General features: G+C 40.6%; 1 protein-coding gene across 1 annotated transcript; it reads left to right on the forward strand.

Moving 5' to 3' along the window:
* The first annotated feature begins 504 nt into the window (after nucleotides 1-504).
* On the forward strand, nucleotides 505-23050 carry PLIN2 (perilipin 2). The gene is made up of 9 exons (XM_081261652.1): nucleotides 505-732; nucleotides 2287-2346; nucleotides 2433-2628; nucleotides 4086-4168; nucleotides 8086-8371; nucleotides 9395-9576; nucleotides 10837-10971; nucleotides 11802-12092; nucleotides 22675-23050. The coding sequence occupies exons 2-9, from the start codon at nucleotides 2317-2319 to the stop codon at nucleotides 22852-22854; spliced, it is 1383 nt and encodes a 460-aa protein (XP_081117778.1). The 5' UTR covers nucleotides 505-732; nucleotides 2287-2316; the 3' UTR covers nucleotides 22855-23050.

Below are 23050 nucleotides of genomic sequence, written 5' to 3' on the forward strand. Positions count from 1 at the left end.
TAATCTGAGGATTCACTCTAGGGGTTAATTACCTTCCTGGTCTGGAGCTAGATCCCAGGGCCTCGTGCCAGCGTGCTCTACTACTTAAGAGATCATTTGCGTTTTTCAAAACCCCAAAGGCCACCTGGGCTCCTTCGGCCATTCGCCACCGACCTCGCTGGGCCCCCAAAACGGGAAAACACCTGCTCCCCACCGATTGACAGACCGCAACAAAGAAGGAAGCGACAGGCGAATCCCGCAGACCTTACAGCAACCCCCACGTGCTCACGGCGCGGCTCCGGGCGCCCCCGCTATATATGCTCCTCCTCTTTTGTCTCTCCTTAGGCCGGGATCAGGCTAAGATCCCCTCCCCCAGGCAGGTGCCCCGCCCCTCCCCCCAGCCGCCCCTCCGTCCAGGGCCCTTGAACCTGGCGGAGGTCCCTACCCACTGGCAGCCCGTCTCACGCCTCTCCCTGACTGGTCACACCGCTGGCCCGCGGCGGTGGGAGGAGGCGCAGGCAGGCAACTGAAAGCAACACCCGTTCTTTGACCTGAGGTGTTCCTTGTCCCTGGCCTCCGTCACGTGTTGCAGAGACGCGGGGCGGGGCAGGCGAGGTGGGGCATATATACGGGGGCGCCCGGGAGCCGCGCTGTGTGAGCGTGTCGGGGTTGCTCTACGGCCTGCGGGACTCGTGAGACTCGTGAGACTCGTGAGACTCGTCCGCCTCTTCCCCTCCTCGCTGCGGTCTGTCGGTGGGTGCGCACCCCCCAGCCACCGTGCACCAGCGAGCTGCCCCGGGCCACCCCGCAATGCCGAGATGGGAGGGATCCTCGGGTTTGGGGGGGCTGCTGCTGTGCTCTCAGCGGGGTTCTAAACTGCACCGCCGAGGACCGTGGCCCCGGAGCCTGGCTGGGAGCGGGTGGGCTCTGGGGCGCCTGCTCTCCGTCGGCCGTGCTCCACCGGCGCTTTTGTTGATAGAGGCTTTTCTTCTAGTAGCTTCTGTGCTGGTATCAAGTATCTCTTGGTGTGCAAGGAAGGTTGTGGGGAAGCAACTTCTATTTGTTCTGAAGGGACATTTAATCAAGTATCTCTTGGTCTGCATGGATGCTTGTGGGGAAACAACTTTTATATGTTCTGAAGGGACATTTATCTGGGGCAGGAGTTAGGAAATTGTTGTAAGGCAAGAGTTTTGGGGGGTGTACAATACTTCTATCGATACTGTTCCAGGTTTCTGTTTCTTTCTCTCTCGACCTGTCTCAGTACCAAGGATTGAATCAGGGGCGCTTTACCAGAGAGCCCTATTTTGTGTTTTATTTAGAGACAGGGTCTTGCTAAATTGCTGAAGCTGGTCTTGAACTCAGATCCTCCTGCTTCAGCCTTCCTAGACGCTGGGATTACCAGTGTGTGCCACCGCGTCTGGCTCTTACTCATTTCTTGTAGAACTGTGACCCTTGGTGGTGGGAGACTGGGCTGACACGCCCAGAAGTGGTGGGCAGCCGGTTTGGCCGGTTCTTTGCTTCCAGGTCAGTTGATTGTCAGGGCGGCAGTTTTGTGTGGGTATGGGTCCTTGGGGGCTACAAAAATATACACGTAACACATCCTGAAATGTTTCTCAATTCCTCTGAGCACCTCCTTCCTCTTAAGCTTGGTTGCTCGTAAAGTAGTTTCAGTCCTTTTACAAGGGAGTTAAAATAAGCCCCCATAAAAATGCTCCAATTTTATTGTCCTGATCCTGTGATTCTCAAAGGAGTGTTGACTAAAATATCTTCTATTGAAACTTTTCTTTAGTCTCAACATGGATTTTAATCTGGTTAGCAATTTGTGAGCAAAAAAAAAAGCATTTGTGAAGCTGGGCATAGTGGGTCTCACGTATAATCCCAGCGACTCAGGAAGCTGAGGCAGGAGGATAGCAAGTTTGAAGCCAGCCTCAGCAACTTAGGAAGATCCTGTCTTCAAAAAGGGTTTGTGGTTTACCTTAGTGGTAGAGTTTAGCCTAATATGTGGAATCCCTTCAATCCCCAGTTAAGGATGGGCATTTCTAGCTTCCTGGTGGTGAAGCAAGACAACTATGTCAACAACTTTGACTTTCCCTGCTGAGCCTCTTTTCTAAGTTTAAACTTAAGCTCCCAAAACTACCTTAAGGGGTGTTTGCCCAGGAGAGGACTCAGAGGATGGGAAGAAGCATGGGAGATCACACTTAGCACCTCTTGAATTTTTTTCACTTGAAACGAGCAAGCGTTTGCTTGGATTGGGGAACTAATCTGGGAGTCATCCCTGTGTCCTGAAATCCAGTTTCTCTTCCACAGGTTTGGTTTTTTTCCTCCTCAAGGAAGAAAATGGCATCTGTTGCAGTTGATCCTCAACCGGTATGAATTTTAAATAGTCGTTTTCTTGACTCCTTCCTCTCCTGACGTGTTTCTATAACTTAACATCTACTCCTCTTTGGTTACAGAGTGTGGTGACTAGGGTGGCCAACCTGCCCTTGGTGAGCTCCACGTATGACCTGGTGTCCTCGGCTTATGTCAGTACAAAGGATCAGTATCCCTACTTGAAGTCTGTGTGTGAGATGGCAGAGAAGGGTGTGAAGACCATGACCTCTGTAGCGGTGACAAGTGCTCTGCCTATCATCCAGAAGCTAGAGCCACAAAGTGAGTGGACATAGTGGCGGACATAGTGGCACATACCTATAATCCCAACTACTCTGGAGGCTGAGTCAGGATCCTAAGTTTGAGGCCAGTGTGGACAATTTAGTAGATGCTGTCTTCAAAATGAAAATAGAGAAAAGGCTCAGTGGTAAAGGTCCCCAGGATTTAATCATCAGAACTGGAAAAATAGAATCATAAAATGTTGGTTATCTAGCATGGTTTTTTTTTCCCTTTAGTACTGGAGTGCTTTACCAGTGAACCACATTCCCATTCCTTTTTATTATTTTTCTTTCTTTATTTTTTGAGACAATGCCTCACTAAATTGCTTAGGGCTTTGCTAGATTGCTGTGAGGCTGGGCTTGAACTTGTGATTTTCCTCATCCTCCTGAGATGCTGGAATTTCAGGTGTGTGCCACCATGCCTGGCTCACTTAGCATGTTTTCAGAGTTGATCCATTTTATTGTATCACATCAGCCCTTCATCCCTTTTTATTGTGGAAAAATACCCCATTGTGTACTTAGACATATTTTTGTTTATTTATTCATCAGTTGATGGACACTTGGGTTGCTTCTACATTTTGTAGATGATATTTCTGTGAATATCTGTGTACAAGTTTTTGTATGGACGTAATTTAATTTTCTTGGGTACATACTTAGGAATGGAATTCCTGAATCACATAATAATTGTGTTTAAGCTTTTGAGGAACAACCAGACTGTTTTCCAAAGTGGCTGCAACACTTTACATTCCCACAACAGAGTGGGAAGTTTTCTATTTTCTCCACATGAACTTCTTTTAATAAAAATTTTAAATCATTCCCCAAATGGGGGCTAAGTCATGAATTTGCAGGATTGTAAGGAACCTTTAAATGCCAATTTCCAAATGAATTTGGTATGAGTAGTTGGCTTGGTCAACCTTAGGGGAAGCTTTGGACTGAAATCTGCACCTTATTAGGGAACTCCAGAGTGCTGTTAGCATACTGTTTCCTGGTGAGAACCCAAAATGTACTGCCATCTACTAAATTAGGTACATGAATTAAGTAGGGATTAAACTAAAATGGAAATGCTAATTTTGAGAGAGTTTCTAGACACTTTATTCTTTGAATAAGGGTTCAGGGAAAGCCTTGCTACTCTTGGCACTAACATTAGGGGTCAGCTATTGAGGAAGAAGTTTCTTAGCCAACTTCCTACTGACATGTTGATGCCTCTGCGTACACCTCCTTTACACCCTCTTAATTCCCTCTTGGTGGAAAAAAGTTTCCAGCAACCTACCAAGCTTCTTTCTGTCTGATCTAGAGAAGCCAGATAATGCATATTGTGGTGAAACATTAAACATTTTGGCTGTTTTGTTATAAAAAGGTTAAAGACCTGAGGTACAGTAGTGTGGGCTCATTCTATAACACGTTACATTGGTATTATTTAGTTTCACTATATAATCTCAGCAACATTTGTGATTCTTCCAGTTGCAGTTGCTAATACCTATGCCTGCAAGGGGCTGGACAGGATTGAGGAGAAATTGCCTATTCTGAATCAGCCAACATCACAGGTGAGCTTGGGACAAAAGTAATGAGGTCTGCTACTGCACATGTTTTCACGTTCTACCGTTTAGCACAGACTGTGCATGTCATAAACAAGAAAACACTTATTTGTTCCCTTACCCTGGAACTGGATCTATTTTTGAAAGACAGTGGCCACTAACTTACTTTCTGAACTTTTGTTAGGTTGTGTTCAAGAAGCAGAGAACTAGCCAGCTTTGGGTAGAGTACTTTTAGCTTATCAATTTGTGACTTTGCCCTTGTAGATGAAATGGGTCTCAAATAACTGATTCCAGTGTGATGCTGGATACATTCAGAAGTGGTATATAGAAGATTTTCTTACTTGGTGCATTGCTGATAGGGACTACCATGCATAAGGGACACTAAGCCCATGTTGACAGAAATGATAGGCTTATCCACCCCAGTGATACTTTGGTTCAGATAAGGTACTGAGAGTTTCTTTCAGATTAAAAATACATTATGGCATAAAATGATACCAATTAGGGAGAAATCTGTCTCTGTTTTTCATGATTAAATCATCCCTACTGTGCTACGACGTATGGAGTGAACTCAAGGCTTTAACACATGGAAGGCCAGTGCTGTACCACTGAGCTAAATCCAGCCTTGGTCTTTTGTCTTTCATAATTTAAGTAGATAAGTTTAGTGTATAGCCTTTAGAATTACATGTACATCTGCTTAACAGTTTCACTAATGTTGCTTCATACTCATCTGTTGATGAATTATTTTCCATTTTGGATATTTAAATTTTGGTGATTTGTGTATAATACTAAAAATCAATTTCCTTTATTTAAAAGGAATTAGATTGGGTTGTTGGAAGCCTAAATCTCTAGTAAATCAAGACATTTCCAATGCTTTAGTGTATGTATATGTTTATGTATGTGTGTATATGTATATATACACACATACATACATATATATCTCAGTGGTAGAATGCTTGCCTAGCATGCATGAGGCCCTGGGTTCAATCTGTAGCACAAGTAATTTAGGGTAGGTTTTCAAGTGTGTATACCCCCTCGTCATCTCTCCTGTCTCTTTCCATGTCTTCTCCTTGAATTAGACAGCTCTGTATGCTAATACCTTGAATGTCAAGTTTAGTTTGATCTTTAGTTTCTTTGCTGGATTTTTGTGACCTGAGCTATATAACCTCACTAACAGGTAATAAGTTACCACCTTTATTCTGTGATCCTTTTTTCCCCTTTAACCATATCCTCATGCAAATGTGACATTTGAAGCATGAACTAGATGTTTAGTGTGTTTGTTTTTATTTGGGGTGGTAGCTTGTTGGAGATTGAACCCAGGCCCTTGCACGTGCAAAGCACATGCTCTACCATAGAATTACACCCCCAGCCCTGTGGATGTCTAGTTTTTTGTTTGCTTTTTGCCATGCTGTGGATTAAACCCAGGTTCTCAAACTTGGCTAGATAAGAGATCAGCCACTGAGCTAAACCCCCAGTCAAAGGCATCTAGTTTTTTTTTTTTTTATGATGAGCTGTTAGTGGATAAGTCTAAAGATTCTAAAAGATTTATAAATCTTTTGAAATTATTGAATTTGATTTAACAACTACAGACTTTTTTCTTTTTTTTAAATTTTTTTAGAGAGAGAGAGAGAGAGAGAGAGAATCAATCTTAACATTTACTCATTTTTCGGTGGACACAACATTTTTTTCCGTTTGTATGTGGTGCTGAGGATTGAACCCGGGCCGCATGCATGCCAGGCGAGCGTGCTACCACTTGAGCCACATCCCCAGCCCGACTTTTTTCTTTTGTGTGCTTTGATTAAAAGCCTATGTAACTGCCTTTTACTTAAGAGATATTTTGCGTATCTTAGTTTGCACTAAAATGAGCAAAGCAGTGGAACCAATGGGGTTAGTTATTTCTAGTATAATTATTAAAGCAGACAACTTCTGTTTATAGGACTAGGAGTTCGCATTTATCTTGGGTGGAGGTCCTTAATAATAAGCCCATGTAATTAAGTTCCAAGTGAACTTACTAGCAAAATCTGCCTTATTTAACTTTTTAATCTTTTTTATTTTGTGTGGTACTGGGGATGGAGTACAGAGCCTATGCAGGCCAGGCAAGTGCTCTACCACTGAGCTATACCCCAGCCCTATTTTTTTTTTTTTTAATTTTTTATTCTTTAAGAGATGAAGTCAGGCTGTTTTTCCCAGGCTGGTCTCATACTCCTAAGCTCAAATGATCCTCCTGCCTTAGCCTGTGGCCTAAGTAGGACTATAGGTGTGTACTACTGCACCCAGCTGAATCCAATGTATCTTAAATTACCATATCTATTCTATTATGTATGTAATACAGATGCCCCTTGACTTTTGACAGTTATGTCAATAAATTCATCAAGTTGAAAATATCTTAAAATCAAATAGTTCATTTAAAGGCTGGGAATATAACTCAGGGGGTAGGATGTTTGTTTTAGCATGCTGGAAGCCTGGTTTTGAGAAAAGAAAGTTTTGTTTCCTCCCATTTAATCAAGTAACTATAATTATGGAGCTACAGATGTTCTTGTAATTCTGTTTTCAGGTGAAAGGGTTATGGTGCTGTGATCCCTGTCTCAAATCCCAGCCTTTACCACTTTCGTGATATTTCTCATAATTTATCCTTCTCATATTTTAAAAGTGACACTGAAGCTGGGTGTGGTGACACATGCTTATAATCTCAGTTACTCAGGAGGCTGAGGTAAAAAGATCTCAAGTTAGAGGCTAGTGTCTGTAATTTAGTAAGACCCTGTCTTAAAAAATAAAAAGTACTAGGGAATTAACTAACTGATAAAGCGCTTCTGGGTTCAATCCCCAGTTTAAAAAAAAAAGGGGGGACGCTGGACTAAGCCAGGATCTAGGTTTTTAGTCCACCTTTCATGTACATCTTGGACAAATTGCCAGTTTATGAAATCACTTTGGAACTTTATGTTCTATGCCTGAGATGTGCCTGAAGGGAATCCCTTGACTCCAACTTAGAAGGGAATCCCTTGACTCCAACTTAGAAGGGAATCCCTTGACTCCAACTTAGAAAAGCTCCTTCTTTGTTTGTTTGTTGTTGTTGTTGTTGTTTTAATATCAGGAATTGAACCCAGGGGTGCTTAACCTCTGAGCCACATCTCCAGCCCACTTTATATTATTATTTAGAGACAGGGTCTCTCTAAGTCGCTTAGGGCCTTGCCAAGTTGCTGAGGCTGGCTTTGAACTCGCCATCCTCCTGCTTCAGCCTCCCAAACTGCTAGGATTGGAGGTATGCACCACCACACCCAGCTGCATCTTCTCCACAGTAACAAAATGAGATAGTGAGCTAGGCTTTCCCACGAGTTAGGGTCTCATGAGTGGGGCATGGGCAGGCTGGTGATTTAGAGGGTCCTGTATGAATGATAGCTATCTAAAGCACTCCTAGCAGGATGGAGAACTGCCTGTGGATTGGCCTTCTGGGGCTGTGTACAAAGGGCAGCATGTGCATGGCGTACCTATGGCTATGTTCTTAGGCAAGCATGAGCTGTTCTCAGTATAAGCATGCCATTCTTCCCTAGAGTACTTTTTGTACCAAAGGTTTATCTAGTTAAAAACAAAAACAAAAAAACTTCCACCAAAAACAACAACAGAAAACCCAGAAAAACAAAACAATATAAAACAGAAAAGTCCCACAACAACTTGCCTTGACAAATGAACAAACTTCATATTTGTTTCCCTAATTTGAACAATCCTTGAGGAGTGGCTAGGTAGGACAAATAGACCTGACAAAGAAATTAAGGTTAATTGAATGTTAGTGACTTAGCCAAGACCTAAAATTAGGCAGCAAAAGGACCAGAATCCTTTTTAACTCTTAAATGATGCTTCCTCTGTAAGACCTTACAGTGGTTTGTGCCTTTTATATTCCTTATTTGCCAGTTGATCTGCTTTTCCACATTCAGGTTGTTGCCAGTGCCAAAGGGGCCGTGACTGGGGCAAGAGATGCTGTGACGACTACTGTGACTGGGGCCAAGGATTCTGTAGCCAGCACGATCACAGGGGTGATGGACAAGACCAAAGGAGCGGTGACTGGCGGGGTGGAGAAGACCAAGTCTGTGGTCAATGGCGGCATTAACACAGTTTTGGAAAGTCGGATGGTGCAGTTTGTGAGCAGTGGAGTAGAAAATGCGATCAGCAAATCCGAGATGCTGGTAGATCAGTACCTTCCTCTCACTGAGGAAGAAATAGGTAATTGGGAATTTTGTCTTAAAACAATGTTTTACACCTTAAAAAGGACTATAAAGATTGTCTTTTAAAAAGATTACTTTATTGAGGTAGACTTTATATACCAAAAACGTTTACCTGTTTTCAGTCTAAATTTAGAGTTGTATAGCCATTATCACTGTCCAGTTTAAGAACTTTGGTTTGGTTCTAGGGATTGAACTCAGGGGGCTTTACTACACAGCTAAATCTCCAGTGCTTTTTATGTTTTTATTTTGAGACAGGATCTCATTCAATTGCTTAGAACAGACCTATGTCCCCAAAAGATACTTCACGCCTGTTTGCAATCAGTCCTTTGTTCCTTCCCCACATAACCACTAATCTTTCTTTATAAATTTCCTACTTAAAGCAATCTGAAGTTTCATATTGAATTATACCTAAGGTTTTTTTAAAAAACTTTTTATTGATAACCACCCCCCGCCCCAACATACTAAGTTTTAAAGCTTCAGGAGAAATTTGCCTTGAAAAAAATTTTCTATAAATGGGTTGTCTTTTTTTTTTTTTTTTTTGGTACTGGGGATTTAAACCAGGGCAATTTACCGTTGAGCTATATCCCTGGTCCTTTTTTTATTTTTTATTTTGAAACAGGGTCTCACTCATTTGCTTAGGTCCTTGCTACGTTGCTGAGGCTGCCTTTGAACTTGGGATCCTCCTGTCTCCATCTCCTGTAATATTGAGATTACTGGCATACATAATTGTGCCATGGGTTGTCTTTAGTGGGCTGCTTTACTGAATCATCGCTAACAAAGGCACATTAGTACCTATGGTGTGCCAGGTACTTTGTTGCTCAAGTTATTTCTAGTGGGAGGAAGCATGGGTAGATATGTAACATGTATTAAATACAGTAATAGATTCAGGTGATCAAGCCCAGCTGAAGGCTTGAGCAGTCTTGGGAAAATGAGATTGTACTTGCTAGGTGGGTGGGCAGCGAAGACCCAGGTTATAGTTTAGACGTTGGTACTGATAATTGTCCCTTCTTTCCAACTTCAGAAAAAGAAGCAAAAAAAGTTGAAGGATTTGATGAAGTTCAGAAACCAAGTTATTATGTGAGACTGGGGTCTCTGTCTACCAAGCTCCGCGCTCGGGCCTACCAGCAGGCACTCAGCAGGGTTAAAGAAGCTAAGCAAATGAGCCAAGAGACTATTTCTCAGCTTCATTCTACTGTTCACCTGGTGAGTAAAGCTTCCTTTGTGATATCCAACATAAGCTCATTTATCTCATGGAATAAGAGTAGGTATAGTCTAGAAATCCTAGAATTTTTTGTTGTTGTTGTTGTAGTCGGAAACAATACTTTTTATTTTATTTATTATTATGTAGTGCTGAGGCTCGAACCATGTTAGCGCCTTGCACATGCTAGGTGAGAGCTCTACTGCTGAGCCACAACCCCAGCCCATGAAATCTAGAATTTAATCTTACCTTATGAAAATCTAATAAAAATATGGACAGCCGGCGCTGTGGTGCACGTCTGTAATCCCAGGGGTTTGGGAGGCTGAGGCAGGAGGATTGAGAATTAAAAGCCAGCTTTAGCAAAAGCAAGGCAAAATAAGCAACTAGGTGAGACCCTGTCTCTAAATAAAATACAAAATAGGGCTGGGGATGTGGCCTAGTGGTTAAGTGCCCCTGAGTTCAAGCCCCTGTATCCCTCCCTGCCAAAAAAAAAAAAAAAAAAATGGGCAAAGGGATACAGACAATTCACAGAAAAGGAAGTATAAATAGCTGAAAATACGAATGGTAATTTTACTCAGATGTCAGGCACAGATACCTTTTTTGTTCCGTCACACTAGCAAAATTTGATGCTGTTGGTAGTGATGTAGAAAAAGAACAATACTGTGCACTTCTAGAAGATTCAAAATGGGACAGAGTCAAAGAATTGTTCTGGTAAAGTTATAACACACCTGTACCAGTATTAGGAGTTTCTCTTCTGATTATCCTACATATATTTGTTTAGAGTCATAAGAGACTGTAACAGTACGCATCAACCATAGGGGACTAATTAAATTAGTACTTCACAATAGACTATTGTGTAGCTATTAAAGACTGCCAAATTATAGAACAGTATGTACTGTACAATGGTAGAAAAACCATTTCTTCTTGGAAGAGGAAATAGGTTGCTGGCAAAAGGGGAGAGGAAGGTTGGTTTCCCTTTTTATAGTTCTAATTTATCCTTCATACATACAAACTGAATTTTAGTTGTCTTATGTGTGCTAAACTAGAGGTGCATTTGGAGTCAGTGGTTTAATAGTTAAAGAGGGGCAGGAAAGAGCTACTTGTGCTTGGTTGACTAACACATTGATAATAAATAACAGTGATATCAGGATAGAATCTTATGGTTCTTGGTTTTTATGTTATCTGATTCATATCATGGAGCTGTAAACAAGCTGACAAAAATGTTTGACCAGTATATTCCCTTTTCCTATTTTGTTGTGTTCCAGATTGAATTTGCCAGAAAGAATGTGCATAGTGCCAACCAGAAAATTCAGGATGCTCAGGATAAACTCTATCTCTCATGGGTGGACTGGAAGAGGAGCATCGGCCATGATGATACAGATGAATCCCACTGCGCTGAGGTAAGTGGACTGGGATAGTTTTTACAACGGTTTGTGAAGTTCTTATTAGACTTTTCATTACAGTATTCCTTCAACTCTCTTAGAATACTATTACTTGTCAAAAGTTTGAACAATATTGTCTATATAGATTGTTAGGTGGCAGAGAAACAAAACTGGGCAGAGAGTAACTTTATCTTACAACCTGCAGATTGACATGTTGCCCCCCCAAATGGGAAACATGGGTACAGACTGATGGGGAATATAGACACGTAGTGTTTTTTGCCAGGATAAACCTAGGTGCTATGAGAGTATATAGGAAGGCTGTCTACTACAGCCCTGGAGTGGGGTGGCTGAGTCAAAGATGAATGCAAAGCTGAGAACTAAAGGGTAAATAAACTAGGTTAAAGGCCAGAAAGGGCACCAATGTTCCAGAAAGAAGAAACTAGTGTTGGAGTTCTAGAAAATGGTTCTTAGTGTGTGTTTGCCTTGAAATCAGTAATGACTGTTTATATTATGTCAACTTATTTGAGGAGGAGTTATTTATATATACTACTAGCATGGATTGTGTTTTTATTCTGGTCTCCTCTGCCTGTTATATTTCTTCAGTTTAAGGTGAGGAATTTTGGAGACTCATGCACTAGTTCATATGCCCCACTCAGCTATTTTCCAACTGTTAATTAGGGCAAGTTATTTATACCCTAAGCTTATGTTCATAGCTATTGTTACGAGGATTTTTTAAATGTCAGAGTCTGCATTTATGGCGGACACATAACTAGTTTACTGTGTTTAAACTAGTTCACACGTAAGACTGTTGAATCCACTGCTAATTCTTAACTTGGTCTTATTTTTAGCACATTGAGTCACGTACTCTTGCTGTTGCCCGAAACCTGACTCAGCAGCTCCAGACCACATGCCACACCCTCCTGTCCAACGTCCAAGGGTTACCACAGAACATCCAAGATCAGGCCAAGCACTTGGGGGTGATGGCAGGCGACATCTACTCAGTATTCCGCAATGCTGCCTCCTTTAAAGAAGTGTCTGATGGCTTCCTCACCTCTAGCAAGGGGCAGCTACAGAAAATGAAGGAATCTTTAGATGATGTGATGGATTATCTTGTTAACAACACCCCCCTCAACTGGCTGGTAGGTCCCTTTTATCCTCAGCTGACTGAGTCTCAGAATGCTCAGGACCAAAGTGCAAAAATGGACAAGACCAGCCAGAAGGTCCAGCAGTCTCAGCACAAAACTCATTAAACCTTTCTTGTCACCAGTGCATGTTGTAGCTATCTAGATGACATCATTTGTCATGTTAAAATTAACCTGCTAGATAACTCTAAACTGGAAAAGCAGCCAATTAGGAAAAAGGCCTTCAGTTGTAGTCATTTCCAGCTGGTAAGAGCCTTAAAGTTTCTGGCATTAGGAGACTTTGAGTTGCCTGGCTGGTAAGAAAAGAATGGTAGGCTTGAAAGAGCTTCACTAGAACTCACAAAATTTATGTGCACTTAGGGTCTCATTCTATAGCCATTATGTTGCTACTGTTAATGTCTGTCTGTATTGTATAAAAACACCCTCATGTGGGCTCTGGTATAGTGTCTGTTCCAGTATAGTCTGAGCAGGCCTCATCATTGCTTTATCTCTTATGCTTGTACAACTTAATTTTAGTTTCTTTTTTTAATTAAAGGAATACCATCTTTAAATTCAATAAAATTCATAGTAGAATAGATCAGTTTTATGCTGTTTGTTCCATGTGCTTTGTGTGTTGCTTTCATAGAGCTGCTTGATTTGCATGACAGGGTTAATAACTTACATACATGAATTCCAATTAGCCTTTTGGGGAATTTTGATAGAACGATAGCATTGGAAGATTAATGTTACAAATGGAATTCGATAACAGATTTCAGACAAATTAAAAGCTAATGTGAGGCCAATCACACAGATGTACCCCTGTAGTCCCAGCTTCTAGGGAGGCTGAGGGAGGAGGATCACTTAACCCAGGTGTTTTGAGACCAGTCTGGGCAACATAGGAAACTCCATTTCCAAGAAAGAAATAAAGTGAAAAGCTGATGTGCACATGAGAATTTTTACTAGGTGATAGTTGTTCACTTCATTTTCTGATTAACTAGATTCCTAAGAGTGGATTTTTAAGCCAGCTGAAAGATCATATAGAGCATGTTGGTGCACATCTGTAATCCCAGCAGCTTGGGAAGCTGAGGCAGGAAGACAGCGAGTTCAAAACCAGCCTCAGCAATTTAGTGAGAAGCTAAGCAACTCAGCAAGATCCTGTCTCTAAATAAAATATAAAAAAGGTCTGGAGATGTGACTCAGAGGTTAAGCACCACTGGGTTCAGTTCCTGGTATCAAAAAATAAAGTCAGTCATGACTGATAGCCTTGCTGAAAAGGAATCAAAACAGCAAGAATATGACTGTATTTGCATCAGTTTCACAAAGACGGTAGGTTTTTTCTTGCTGAGGAGCTAGAGTGTGAGCCATAAAGTGTGACAGTGCAGTGTCCACTCTCTGGATTTAACTTACTATGTTCTGACTTTGAGAGAATGTCACTAACCTCAATTGTTGGTGAGTTGCATATAGAAAATCATGTGAGAATAATTAGAAGTAAAAGACATTGGGTTCCATGGAAAAAGGAATCTTTTTACCTCCTTTCTAGGGTTTTCTAGCCCTTTAGTGCTGGTTAGTAATTTAGGACTGATTATGAATCTCCTACCACAAAATAATCACAAAAACAAAATTATGGAACTTATGAAATAAAATCACATATTTCTGTTCCTGCTAAAGGTGAGTGGAGCTGGCTTTCAGTAGAGCTGAGTTTAAGTCAAATTTGATTTGTCTCCTCTTTTTTTTTTTTTTTTTTTACTTTGTCAATGAGTCTACCAAAGCTTTTTATCACGTTACAAATATTTTCTCCACGTAACTACAGGAATCAATGAACAGGTGAATTGAGCTGTAGGGTAGGGACTCCTTCTGTTTTCCAGCACTGTGGATTGAGGCCAGGGGTGGTATTCCACTGAGCTACCCTAACACATATTTTATTTTGAATGCCCAGACGGGCCTCAAACTCAAACTTTCCATCCTCCTGCTTCATCCTAGGTGTGCACTACCATGTCCTGCTACGTTCAACTTTCAAAACACCAGCAGTCCCTGCTTTTGCCATGAGTTATCCGTAGGTGTGGCTCTGTTTTTGTGTCCCAAGTTTGTGTAAACATGCATTTCATTCACTTGTCACTGTATGTTGCAAAATGTGTGGTGTCCTTGAGTCTTATAGCTTTATTGTTACATGAAGTAGCAGAAAATTTTAGTTTTAACAGACTTTTTTCTAAGGAGGCCAATTCATTTGAGAGGAAAAAACTGACAAAAGCTAATATAGTATCTAACCATAGTAAGTTAGCAAATCCTTAGCTGGGTAAAGTCTGGCATGGTGTGCCTGAAGGCTGTTGGATGTTTTTTTCCTTTGCCTGCAATGTTGATGTACACTCTAGTCCTGGGCAAAAACTCAAAGGAATATGGTGTACTCTGAGCCTTAGTTTTCTTATCTTCTACAGGTCTTAGGTAACATGAATGATTCCTTCATGGTTGGAAGTGAAATATTGAGGATAGAGTGGTTTTTTTTTTTTTTTTTTTTTTACTATTTTTATTTTTTTAGTTGTTGACGGACCTTTATTTTATTTATTTATTTAAATGTGGTGCTAAGAATCAACACATGTGAGGCAAGTGCTCTACCACTGAGCCACAACCCAATAGTGTGCTTTTGGTTTTGTTTTTTGATCCTGGGGACTGTACCAAAAGTACAGGGGTGCTAAACCACTAACCTCATCCCCAGCCCTTTTTATTTTTGAGACAGGATCTTGCTAAGTTGCTGAGGCTGGCTTTGAACTTGCTATCCTCATGCCTTAGCCTCTTGAGTCACTGGGATTATAGGTGTGCACGATTGGGCCTGGCTTCTTCTTGTTTTTAAGAGTCAGGGTCTTGCTATGTTGCCCAGGTTGGTCTCAAACTCTTGGGCTCAAGCAGTCTTCCGGTCTCTGCTTCTCAAGTATCTGGGACTACAGTATGTGCCTCTGTCCCCAGCTATAAGATATCTTTCTGATTTGCAGTACAGGTATGAGAGCATCATTTTAGAAGTAACATGTAGTGTCTTTAACTTACCAGTTAGGGTGTGAGTACATAATACCTAGGTCATGATTAAGAAAATACATCTTTGATAAAGCATTCAAAGTGTTAAAGAACTAATGAAGTGAGAAGAAAAAAAGCCAAGTGTGGTGGCACACCCCTGTTATCCCAGCAACTCTGGAGGTTGAGGCAGGAGGATCACAAGTTCGAGGCCAGTCTCAGCAACTTTGTGAGACCCTAAGTGATTTAGTGAGATCCTCCCTCAAAAATAAAAAAGGACTGGAGATATGGTTTGGTGGTAAAGCATTGTTGGTTCTTGTGGGTTTGGGATCAGGCTAGCTAGGTTTCTGATCTGATTGAGCTTCGGAAATGAGCCAGCATTGAGACTTGCATGTGTGATGGTCCTGTGAGACATCCTTGCCCTGTAAGCCAAGTTATTTATGCTTTGTATCTTAAGGTACAACACCTTTGTGTCCACCTGTCCAACAGATATCCTGTACCATAGGATATCCTATAATATTTTGTAATAACTGCTTCGAAAGAAATATGCTGAATAATTCCACCGTTGAGTATCTAAATGACCAGGATAACCTGTAGCAGCCTATTCATCTAAAAGATGGTGAGACTGGCATGCATTGGACTGTTCAGAGGAATGAGTAGGATAAGAAGTCTTTCTTCCTTCCTCTCTCCCTCCCTTTTTGTAAAAATGAACTCAGGGGCACTTAATCACTGATCCATATCCCTGCTCCTGAGTTCTTAGGGCCTCATTAAGTTGCTGAGGCTGGCTATAAACTCGAAATGCTCCCGTCTCAGCCTCCTGGAATTATAGGCATGTGCCACCACGCCTGGTAAGAAGTCTTTCTTCAGAGCTTGGGGTCTACTTAGGCTGAAGACATGTTTTATGGCATCCTTCTTTCTCCCTTCGCTTACTTTTTTTTTTTTTTTAATTTTTTTAGTTGTAGATGGAGACAATACCATTATTTTATTTAGTTTATGTGGTGCTGAGGATCGAGCCCAGTGCCTCACACGTGCTATGTGAGCACTGTACCACTGAGCCACCACCCCTGCCCCAAACAAACATCTCTTTTTTCGGAAGGGGGGGAATACCGGGGATTGAACTCGGGGCACTTGACTACTGAGCTACATCCCCAGCTCTATTTTGTATTTATATTTGTATTTGTTTAAGCAATTTACTGAGTTGCTTAGCCCCTGACTTTTGCTGAGCTGGTTTTGATCTCCTGATCTTTTTGTCTTAGCCTCCCAAACAGCTGGGATTATAGGCAAGCACCACTGTGCCCAGCCCTTCACTTACTTTTGAGATTTGATGTCACTCCCTCACCTTATGTTTTTGAAGTTACTGACTGAATCCTCACTGGGGTGGACTCAAGTCATATTTTCAGTGAGTTGAGGCCTTTTAATTTACTGTCTACTTGGAGCTGAGTTGGGAGAAGTGGGGAAGAACTTAGGAGGAAAATGTTAAATTGGAACAATCACACCCTCAGTTGGTGGTGAGGTGGTGAGAGGCAGGCAGATTATGCCCTGTTGAATTTGTCAGATAAAATTGATGATTAACACAATGCATCTTTTGTTAAGATTGGCAGTGAGATGACAATTCGAAGTGACCTGAAGGCAGAGTGAAAGGAAAGTGGTTGGGAGCAGGGCAGACAGAATTGCCTGAATTCTTCTTATATACTTAGCTTGCTTAAAATTTTTTTCATTGTCTACACAGCTAGATCACAGGAACACTCAACCAACTAAGGAGATAGCTAATATATCTATTTGTAAGTCTAACAGCCTTGTGTAAAATGGGTTAAATTAGAGCTCAGCATGTATAAAACTCCATCATCTTTCAGCAACCTCCCACTGCCTTCCTTGTGTATGCCAGGAATTATCAACTGGGGAGACTGATAAAATGCAGATCCTGGGTCTCACCCCCAGAGAATTCTGGTTGGTAGATATGGAGGTAGAACCAAGCTTCTGCACTTTAAAAAACAAAACAAATAAAACCAAAAAACATTTATTTACTTTTTTAGTTATAGTTGGACACAATACCTTTATTTTATTATATGTGGTGCTGAGGATCAAACCCAGGGCCTCACATGTGCTAGGTGAGTGCTCTACCACTAAGCCACAATCCCAGTCCTGCTTCTGCACTTTTAAAGAGCATCCTGAGCCAGGTGTGGTGGCATGCACCAATAATCCCAGCAACTCTGGAGGCTGAGGCAGGAGAATTGAGAGTTTGAGGCCAACCTCAGCAATTAATTAAAAAGGGCTGAGATGTAACTCAGTGGCAGAGTACTTGATTTGCATGTGTGAGGTCCGGGGCTCCATGCCCAGCACTGCCAAACCAAAAATAAAGAAACCCTGCTCAAATGAATCAAATACACAGAGATTAACATTGAACCTGTACAGTAGATGCTTTTGTTATCAGTGCTAACCTGCACCCTAGCCTGAGTTCAAATCATCCTCAGACTTATTATACAAAAGCAAAACATTTATTTGCAAAGCATCCTACTTTAGGAGATGTGCACCAGCCCACTCAGCTCTTCCAAATTGTTCAGTAAATGGCAGATAGAGTTGAGCAAAAACTAAGATGCTCCTGGTCCTTAACTTGAAAGTATACAATCAAGCTGCATAAGAAAATGTTACGGGTGGTGAGAGGTTTCTGTAAAAACTGAACTCTGAACAAGGTCAGTCTTCACATATTTGGTGTTACATAGCTCACTTTGCCTTTTGCACAATCCTTTTTTAGCCTAAAACATTAAAATTTAGGGCCTTTCCCAATTTATTATTTGTATTTAAAAATAAATTATATTTCCTGATCCTGTGTCACATTTATCAGCATTGTATATACCCCTACCTGTACAGGCAAGTTAAATCCCTAGTGGTGGTGTTTCTATTCTTGTTATAGCCTCACATATCCAGGGCTCAGGGCCATGACTAGATCAACTTTATGAAAATTTGAAAAAGGCTCCCCATCCTCAAAGTGTTTAGTGCCATCTAATGAAAATTTGTCATAATAAATATGTGGATCTATGAAGTTTATTATATGAGAGGTGCCCTCTACAGGTTGCATGGTGAACACTGTCTTTTTTTTTTTTTTTTTTAAATAATGTATTACCAGGGCTGAGGTTTTGGCCCAGTGGTAGAGTGCTTGCCTAGCATGCATGAGGCACTGGGTTCGTTCCCCAGCACCACATAAACTAAATAAACAAAATAAAGGTATTGTGTCCATCTACAACTAAAATAATATTTAAAAATAAATTTTTTTATAAATTATTTTTTAAAAATATTTATTGCCGCAGTCTGGGCACAAAATAACCGAGCCGCCACAAAGCCTTGTAGGTTCAGGACTCTTCACCCGCACTCTACACACACTTCCCGGGAATGCACTCCCTCCACCAGGCTCCGCACCAATTCTCCGGAACCCCGCGAGAACTCAATGGGAACTCCAAAGTAGCAGGCGCAGGAGGCAACAGGATCCTCATTCCGGCGCCGCCCTATTCCAGGCGTCATTCCGACTAAACTGTGGCTCTCAACAATTTATTTTTCAGTTTTTGGTGGACCCAACATCTTTATTTTATTTTTTATGTGGTGCTGAGGATCGAACCCAGCGCCCCGTGCACGCCAGGAGAGCGCGGTTAGCGCTTGAGCCACATCCCCAGCCCCCAAATAATATTTTTTTTAAAAAATATATTACTCGCTTTCTATTCTTGCAATAGAATCTGTGGTTTCCTTATTACTGTCACATTTGCATCCAATTTTGATTTTGGCCTCTATCTCTGATAGGCATTCAGAGCAAGACACTGTGTACATTCCTGCTTTGATAGTCCATAACTGTACTGTTTATACCAGTGAAACAGGGATTTTTTAAATCTATGAAATGGTTTCTAAAAACCCAGTGAAGATGGTCAGGCAAAACCACCACATTGTAAATTAAGCTTACTGTGAAAACTTGATAACCTCTTAGCTTCCCACCCTTCAGTATTTCCTTCACAGCCCAAGCTTCACAGTAGGGTCTGATGACAACCAGACATTGGTGATAGCCGAATGGAAATTGGACACTAAATCATTCTGAATATATGGAAAGCAAATTATTCATATGGTTCTCTCAAGCCATCTTGGGGACCATAGGTACTTTTTTGGACTGTGGTTGTGGGGACTAAAACTCTGAATGTAGAACTTGTACTATTCTGCAAAGAAATCTACTTTAGCCCAACTGTTGCCTTGTACATAGGTGAATTTGTGTGTGTGTGTGCATGAGTATTATGTTACTATTTAAAAAACTATTGTTTATTGAGCACCTTTCAAAAGCAAGGCTCATACTACTTTTATTTCTGACAACCAAATCAATTAGGTATTTTTCTCACTTGAGAGATGAGGAAATAGGTGAAAGAGGTTAACTAGGAGGGAGGAGGTTAAGTGAAAAGGCAGGGACTTTGCCAATGTCTACTGATGTCCAAGTGCATTTTTTTTTCCATTCTAGCACTCTAGTCCTCTGATAGGAGAAAGCTGCCTCTTGCTTAGAAAATCTCTCTGCTTATGTCCTCAGTGTTGCAATTTCCTGTTCATTGTTTTAATAAAAACAGTGAAATTAAGTAGATACAATTTAGTAATATGATAGTAAGATAGATAAAAATTAATACATATTGAAAATAAGTATTTCATTGGATGTTAACATATACAAGAAATAGAAATAATTGAGAGAGAAATCTAAGCAAGCATATCTTAAACTAAAAAGGCTAAAGTTAAAATAGTTTTCTGGCTGATGCACTGAACCAATTTGTATAAGCATTACTGGCTTTTTTTTTTTCTTTTTGCTATCCATGGGGGATTGAACCCAGGGGCTTGTGCATGCTGGGAAAATACTCTACCACAGAACTACATCTTCAGACATTTTTTTCTTTTTTGGTACTGGGGATTAAACTCAGAGGCACTTACCACTGAGCCACATCCCCAGCCCTATTTTGTATTTTATTTAGAGACAGGTTCTCACTGGGTTGCTTAGCGCCTCACTTTTGCTGAGTCTGACTTTGTACTATTAATTCTTCTGAGCCGGTGGAATTACAGGCATGCGCCACAGTACCTGGCATGTTCAGACATTTTTATTTTTTGTTTTGAGACAAAGTCTTGCTAAATTGACAACACCGGCTTCAAACTTGTGATCCTCCTGCCTCAACCATCTGAATAGCTGGGATTATGGGCATGCACAGCACAGGACTCATTGCTGGCTTTTGAGGATGTCAAGTTGGACATAACCTTTGCAAAGAAAACATGCGTGGAGAGCTATAATACAATTTGTTTTTCCCAAATAGAAAGCCTCAGGAACAAAATGGTGAAAGTTATATCTTAGACCACACAGTTCTCTGAGCACCTGAATTGTAGGGAAATTTTTAGTGGGGACCACAACCAGCCAAATGAAGGACCTGATGAACAAATCAATATTCTTTATTCTTGTCTTTTTAAAAATTATTTTGTTGTGGTGATGGTAAAATCTACATAAATCAAATTTACCATTTCAGGAATTTTTAAGTTTACAATTCACTGGCATTAAGTATTCTGCATGTAAAAGGTAGATTTAATTCCCAGCACCACACAAAAAAGTATATTCACAATTTTGTATAGACATTATCACTATTTATTTACAGAATCTTATGTCATTCAAGCATAAATTCTGTACCTTCTTATTCTATAAAGTTAAATATTAACTTTAAATATTAGTTTCTAGGTCTCTTTCTTCTCTTCTGTGTGGTTTGTTTGATTTGATACCAGGTGTTGAGGCCAGAAGTGCTCAACGAGGAGGCAATCTCCAGCCCTTTTTTTGGGGGGGTACTGGGGATTGAACCCAGGGTCTTGTGCATGTGAAGCAGGTACTCTATCAACTGAGCTAAATCCCCAGCCATTAACCTTTTTTTTTATTTTGAGACAGAGTTTTGCTAAGTTCTTAGGGGCTTGCTAAATTGCTGAGTCTGGCTTTGAACCCAAGCCACTGGGATTACAGGTGTGCACCAATGTGCCCTGTTCTTTTTTTAAAAATTATTTTTTATTAGAGTTTTATGGTTATACATAGTAGTTGGGTTCAATCTGACAAACTCATACATGTATGAAATCGTTCAGTTCATGATCCCCCTTTCTTACGTATTTTTTGAGATACTTTTTTTGTTTTCCTGGTACTGGGGATTGAACCCAGTGGTACTTAACCTGAACCACATCCCCATCCCTTTTTTGTTTTTTATTTATTTTTTGGTTCTGGGGATTGAATCCAGGGGCACTTAACCACTGAGACACATCCCCAGGCCCCCACTTTTAATTTTTTTTAGTTGAACACAATATCTTGATTTTATTTATTTTTATGTGGTGCTGAGGATTGAACCCAGTGCCTCACACGCGTTAGGCAAGTGTGAGCCACAATCCCAGCCCTCCCCATTCCTTTTTAATATTTTATTTAGAGACAGGATCTTGCTTAATTGCTTATGGCCTTGATAAGGTGTTGAGGCTGGGTTACAACTTCAGGTCCTCTTGCCTTAGCCCCTAGAGTTGCTGGGATCATAGGCATGTGCCACCGTGTCTGACGATAGATAATTTTTTTTTAGTGATTTTACCTCTGTTAGGCAGATACTTTTCTCTTTGTGCTATCAAGATTGCAATCTATAGTAATATTATACTTTACTAATCTTCTATTCCTTCCTCTCTTTTTTTCCTTTCATTGCTGGGAATGGAACTCAGGGCCTTGGGTATACTAAGTATGCATTTTGCCACTGAGCTACCAGCCTCTTGTGATGGATATTTAAAAAGACTATTTGCTTTTGCAGTTCCTAGGCATTTCCAAAAGGATTTTGTACTTTAATGCAAACTTACAGAAAAGTACAATACTATTATTTTGAAGGGAATAATAAATTAATAGGTAACCAGAAATGCTTTTTTTTTTTTTTTTTTGTCTGTTTTGGAACTGGGGGTCGAACCCAGGGGCTTTGCGAATGCAAGGCAGATACTTTGCCACTGAGCTACATCCCAGCCCCCAGGAATGCTTTATGTCTGGTATTTTCAAAAAAGTACCTAATAGATTTTACCTCTAGTTTCTTTTAAAGAAAAGTTTTCTTAGTGCTTTTATAATATGAGTGGACAAACATCTTTTTTAAAAGTACAGCTTTGAAAGAATCAAAATTCAACTCCATGGAATATTTAATAACTTAAGGAGTTGTGCATGATGGTGTGTGCCTGTGTTCCCAGCTACTTGGGAGGCTGAAGCAGGAGGAACCCAGGAGTTTGAGGACAGCCTGGTGATGCATGCATGTAATCCCAGTGACTGGGGAGGTTAAGGCAGGAGCATCACAAATTCAAAGCCAGCCTCAGCAACTTAGCAAGACTCTCAGCAACTTAGTGAGAACTTGTCTCAAAAAAATAAAAATAAAAATAAAAAAAAGAGGACTGGGGATGTAGCTCAGTGGTAAAGCAACCCTCAGTTCAATCCCCAGTATACAAACAAACAAAAAACAAACCAAAAAACAACCCAGAACCATAATGTTTCTAAGACCTCATGTGGACCTAACAGTTCACTTAATTAGTGATCAGTTTAATATCCAAGATTCTTCTTTTACAGGTGATTAATTTCACTATCATAGACTTGACATCAGAGACTGATGAAATTCCAGATATTATAGCTTTGGAAGAGGAGGATGGAGCAAATCATTCACACGCTAATGGTCCTGAACTCTCAGGGAATAATTCACCAAAAAATAAAAATTCCTTTTGGCTGGATATTCAATTTGTATCACAGTAAAATACATCTTTGCTCATGTGTTTATTCCTGTGGTTTTTGAAGGGTGTTAATGTAGTTTTTGGTTGCTTGATCTTAATTGCAAGAAAACTTTGACCTAAACTTTTAAGATCTTGTTATGTGTCATATATCATTTTATATAACTCTTCAAAGTTTAATTTTTGAAATGCCTATAATAAAAATTGAGCTGTGTAAGCTT

The sequence above is a fragment of the Spermophilus citellus genome (assembly GCF_964194105.1).
Source record: "Spermophilus citellus genome assembly, chromosome: 2".
Classification (NCBI taxonomy): Eukaryota; Metazoa; Chordata; class Mammalia; order Rodentia; family Sciuridae; genus Spermophilus; species Spermophilus citellus.

What these genes read in the sequence shown, in the direction of transcription:
- PLIN2 (XM_081261652.1), top strand. Translation starts at nt 2,317, where the DNA reads ATGGCATCTGTTGCAGTTGATCCTCAACCG. An exon ending in TGAATCAGCCAACATCACAG is followed by an intron (nt 4,169 to 8,085) that starts GTGAGCTTGGGA and finishes TTCCACATTCAG; the next exon opens with GTTGTTGCCAGTGCCAAAGG. An exon ending in ACACCCCCCTCAACTGGCTG is followed by an intron (nt 12,093 to 22,674) that starts GTAGGTCCCTTT and finishes CTTCTTTTACAG; the next exon opens with GTGATTAATTTCACTATCAT.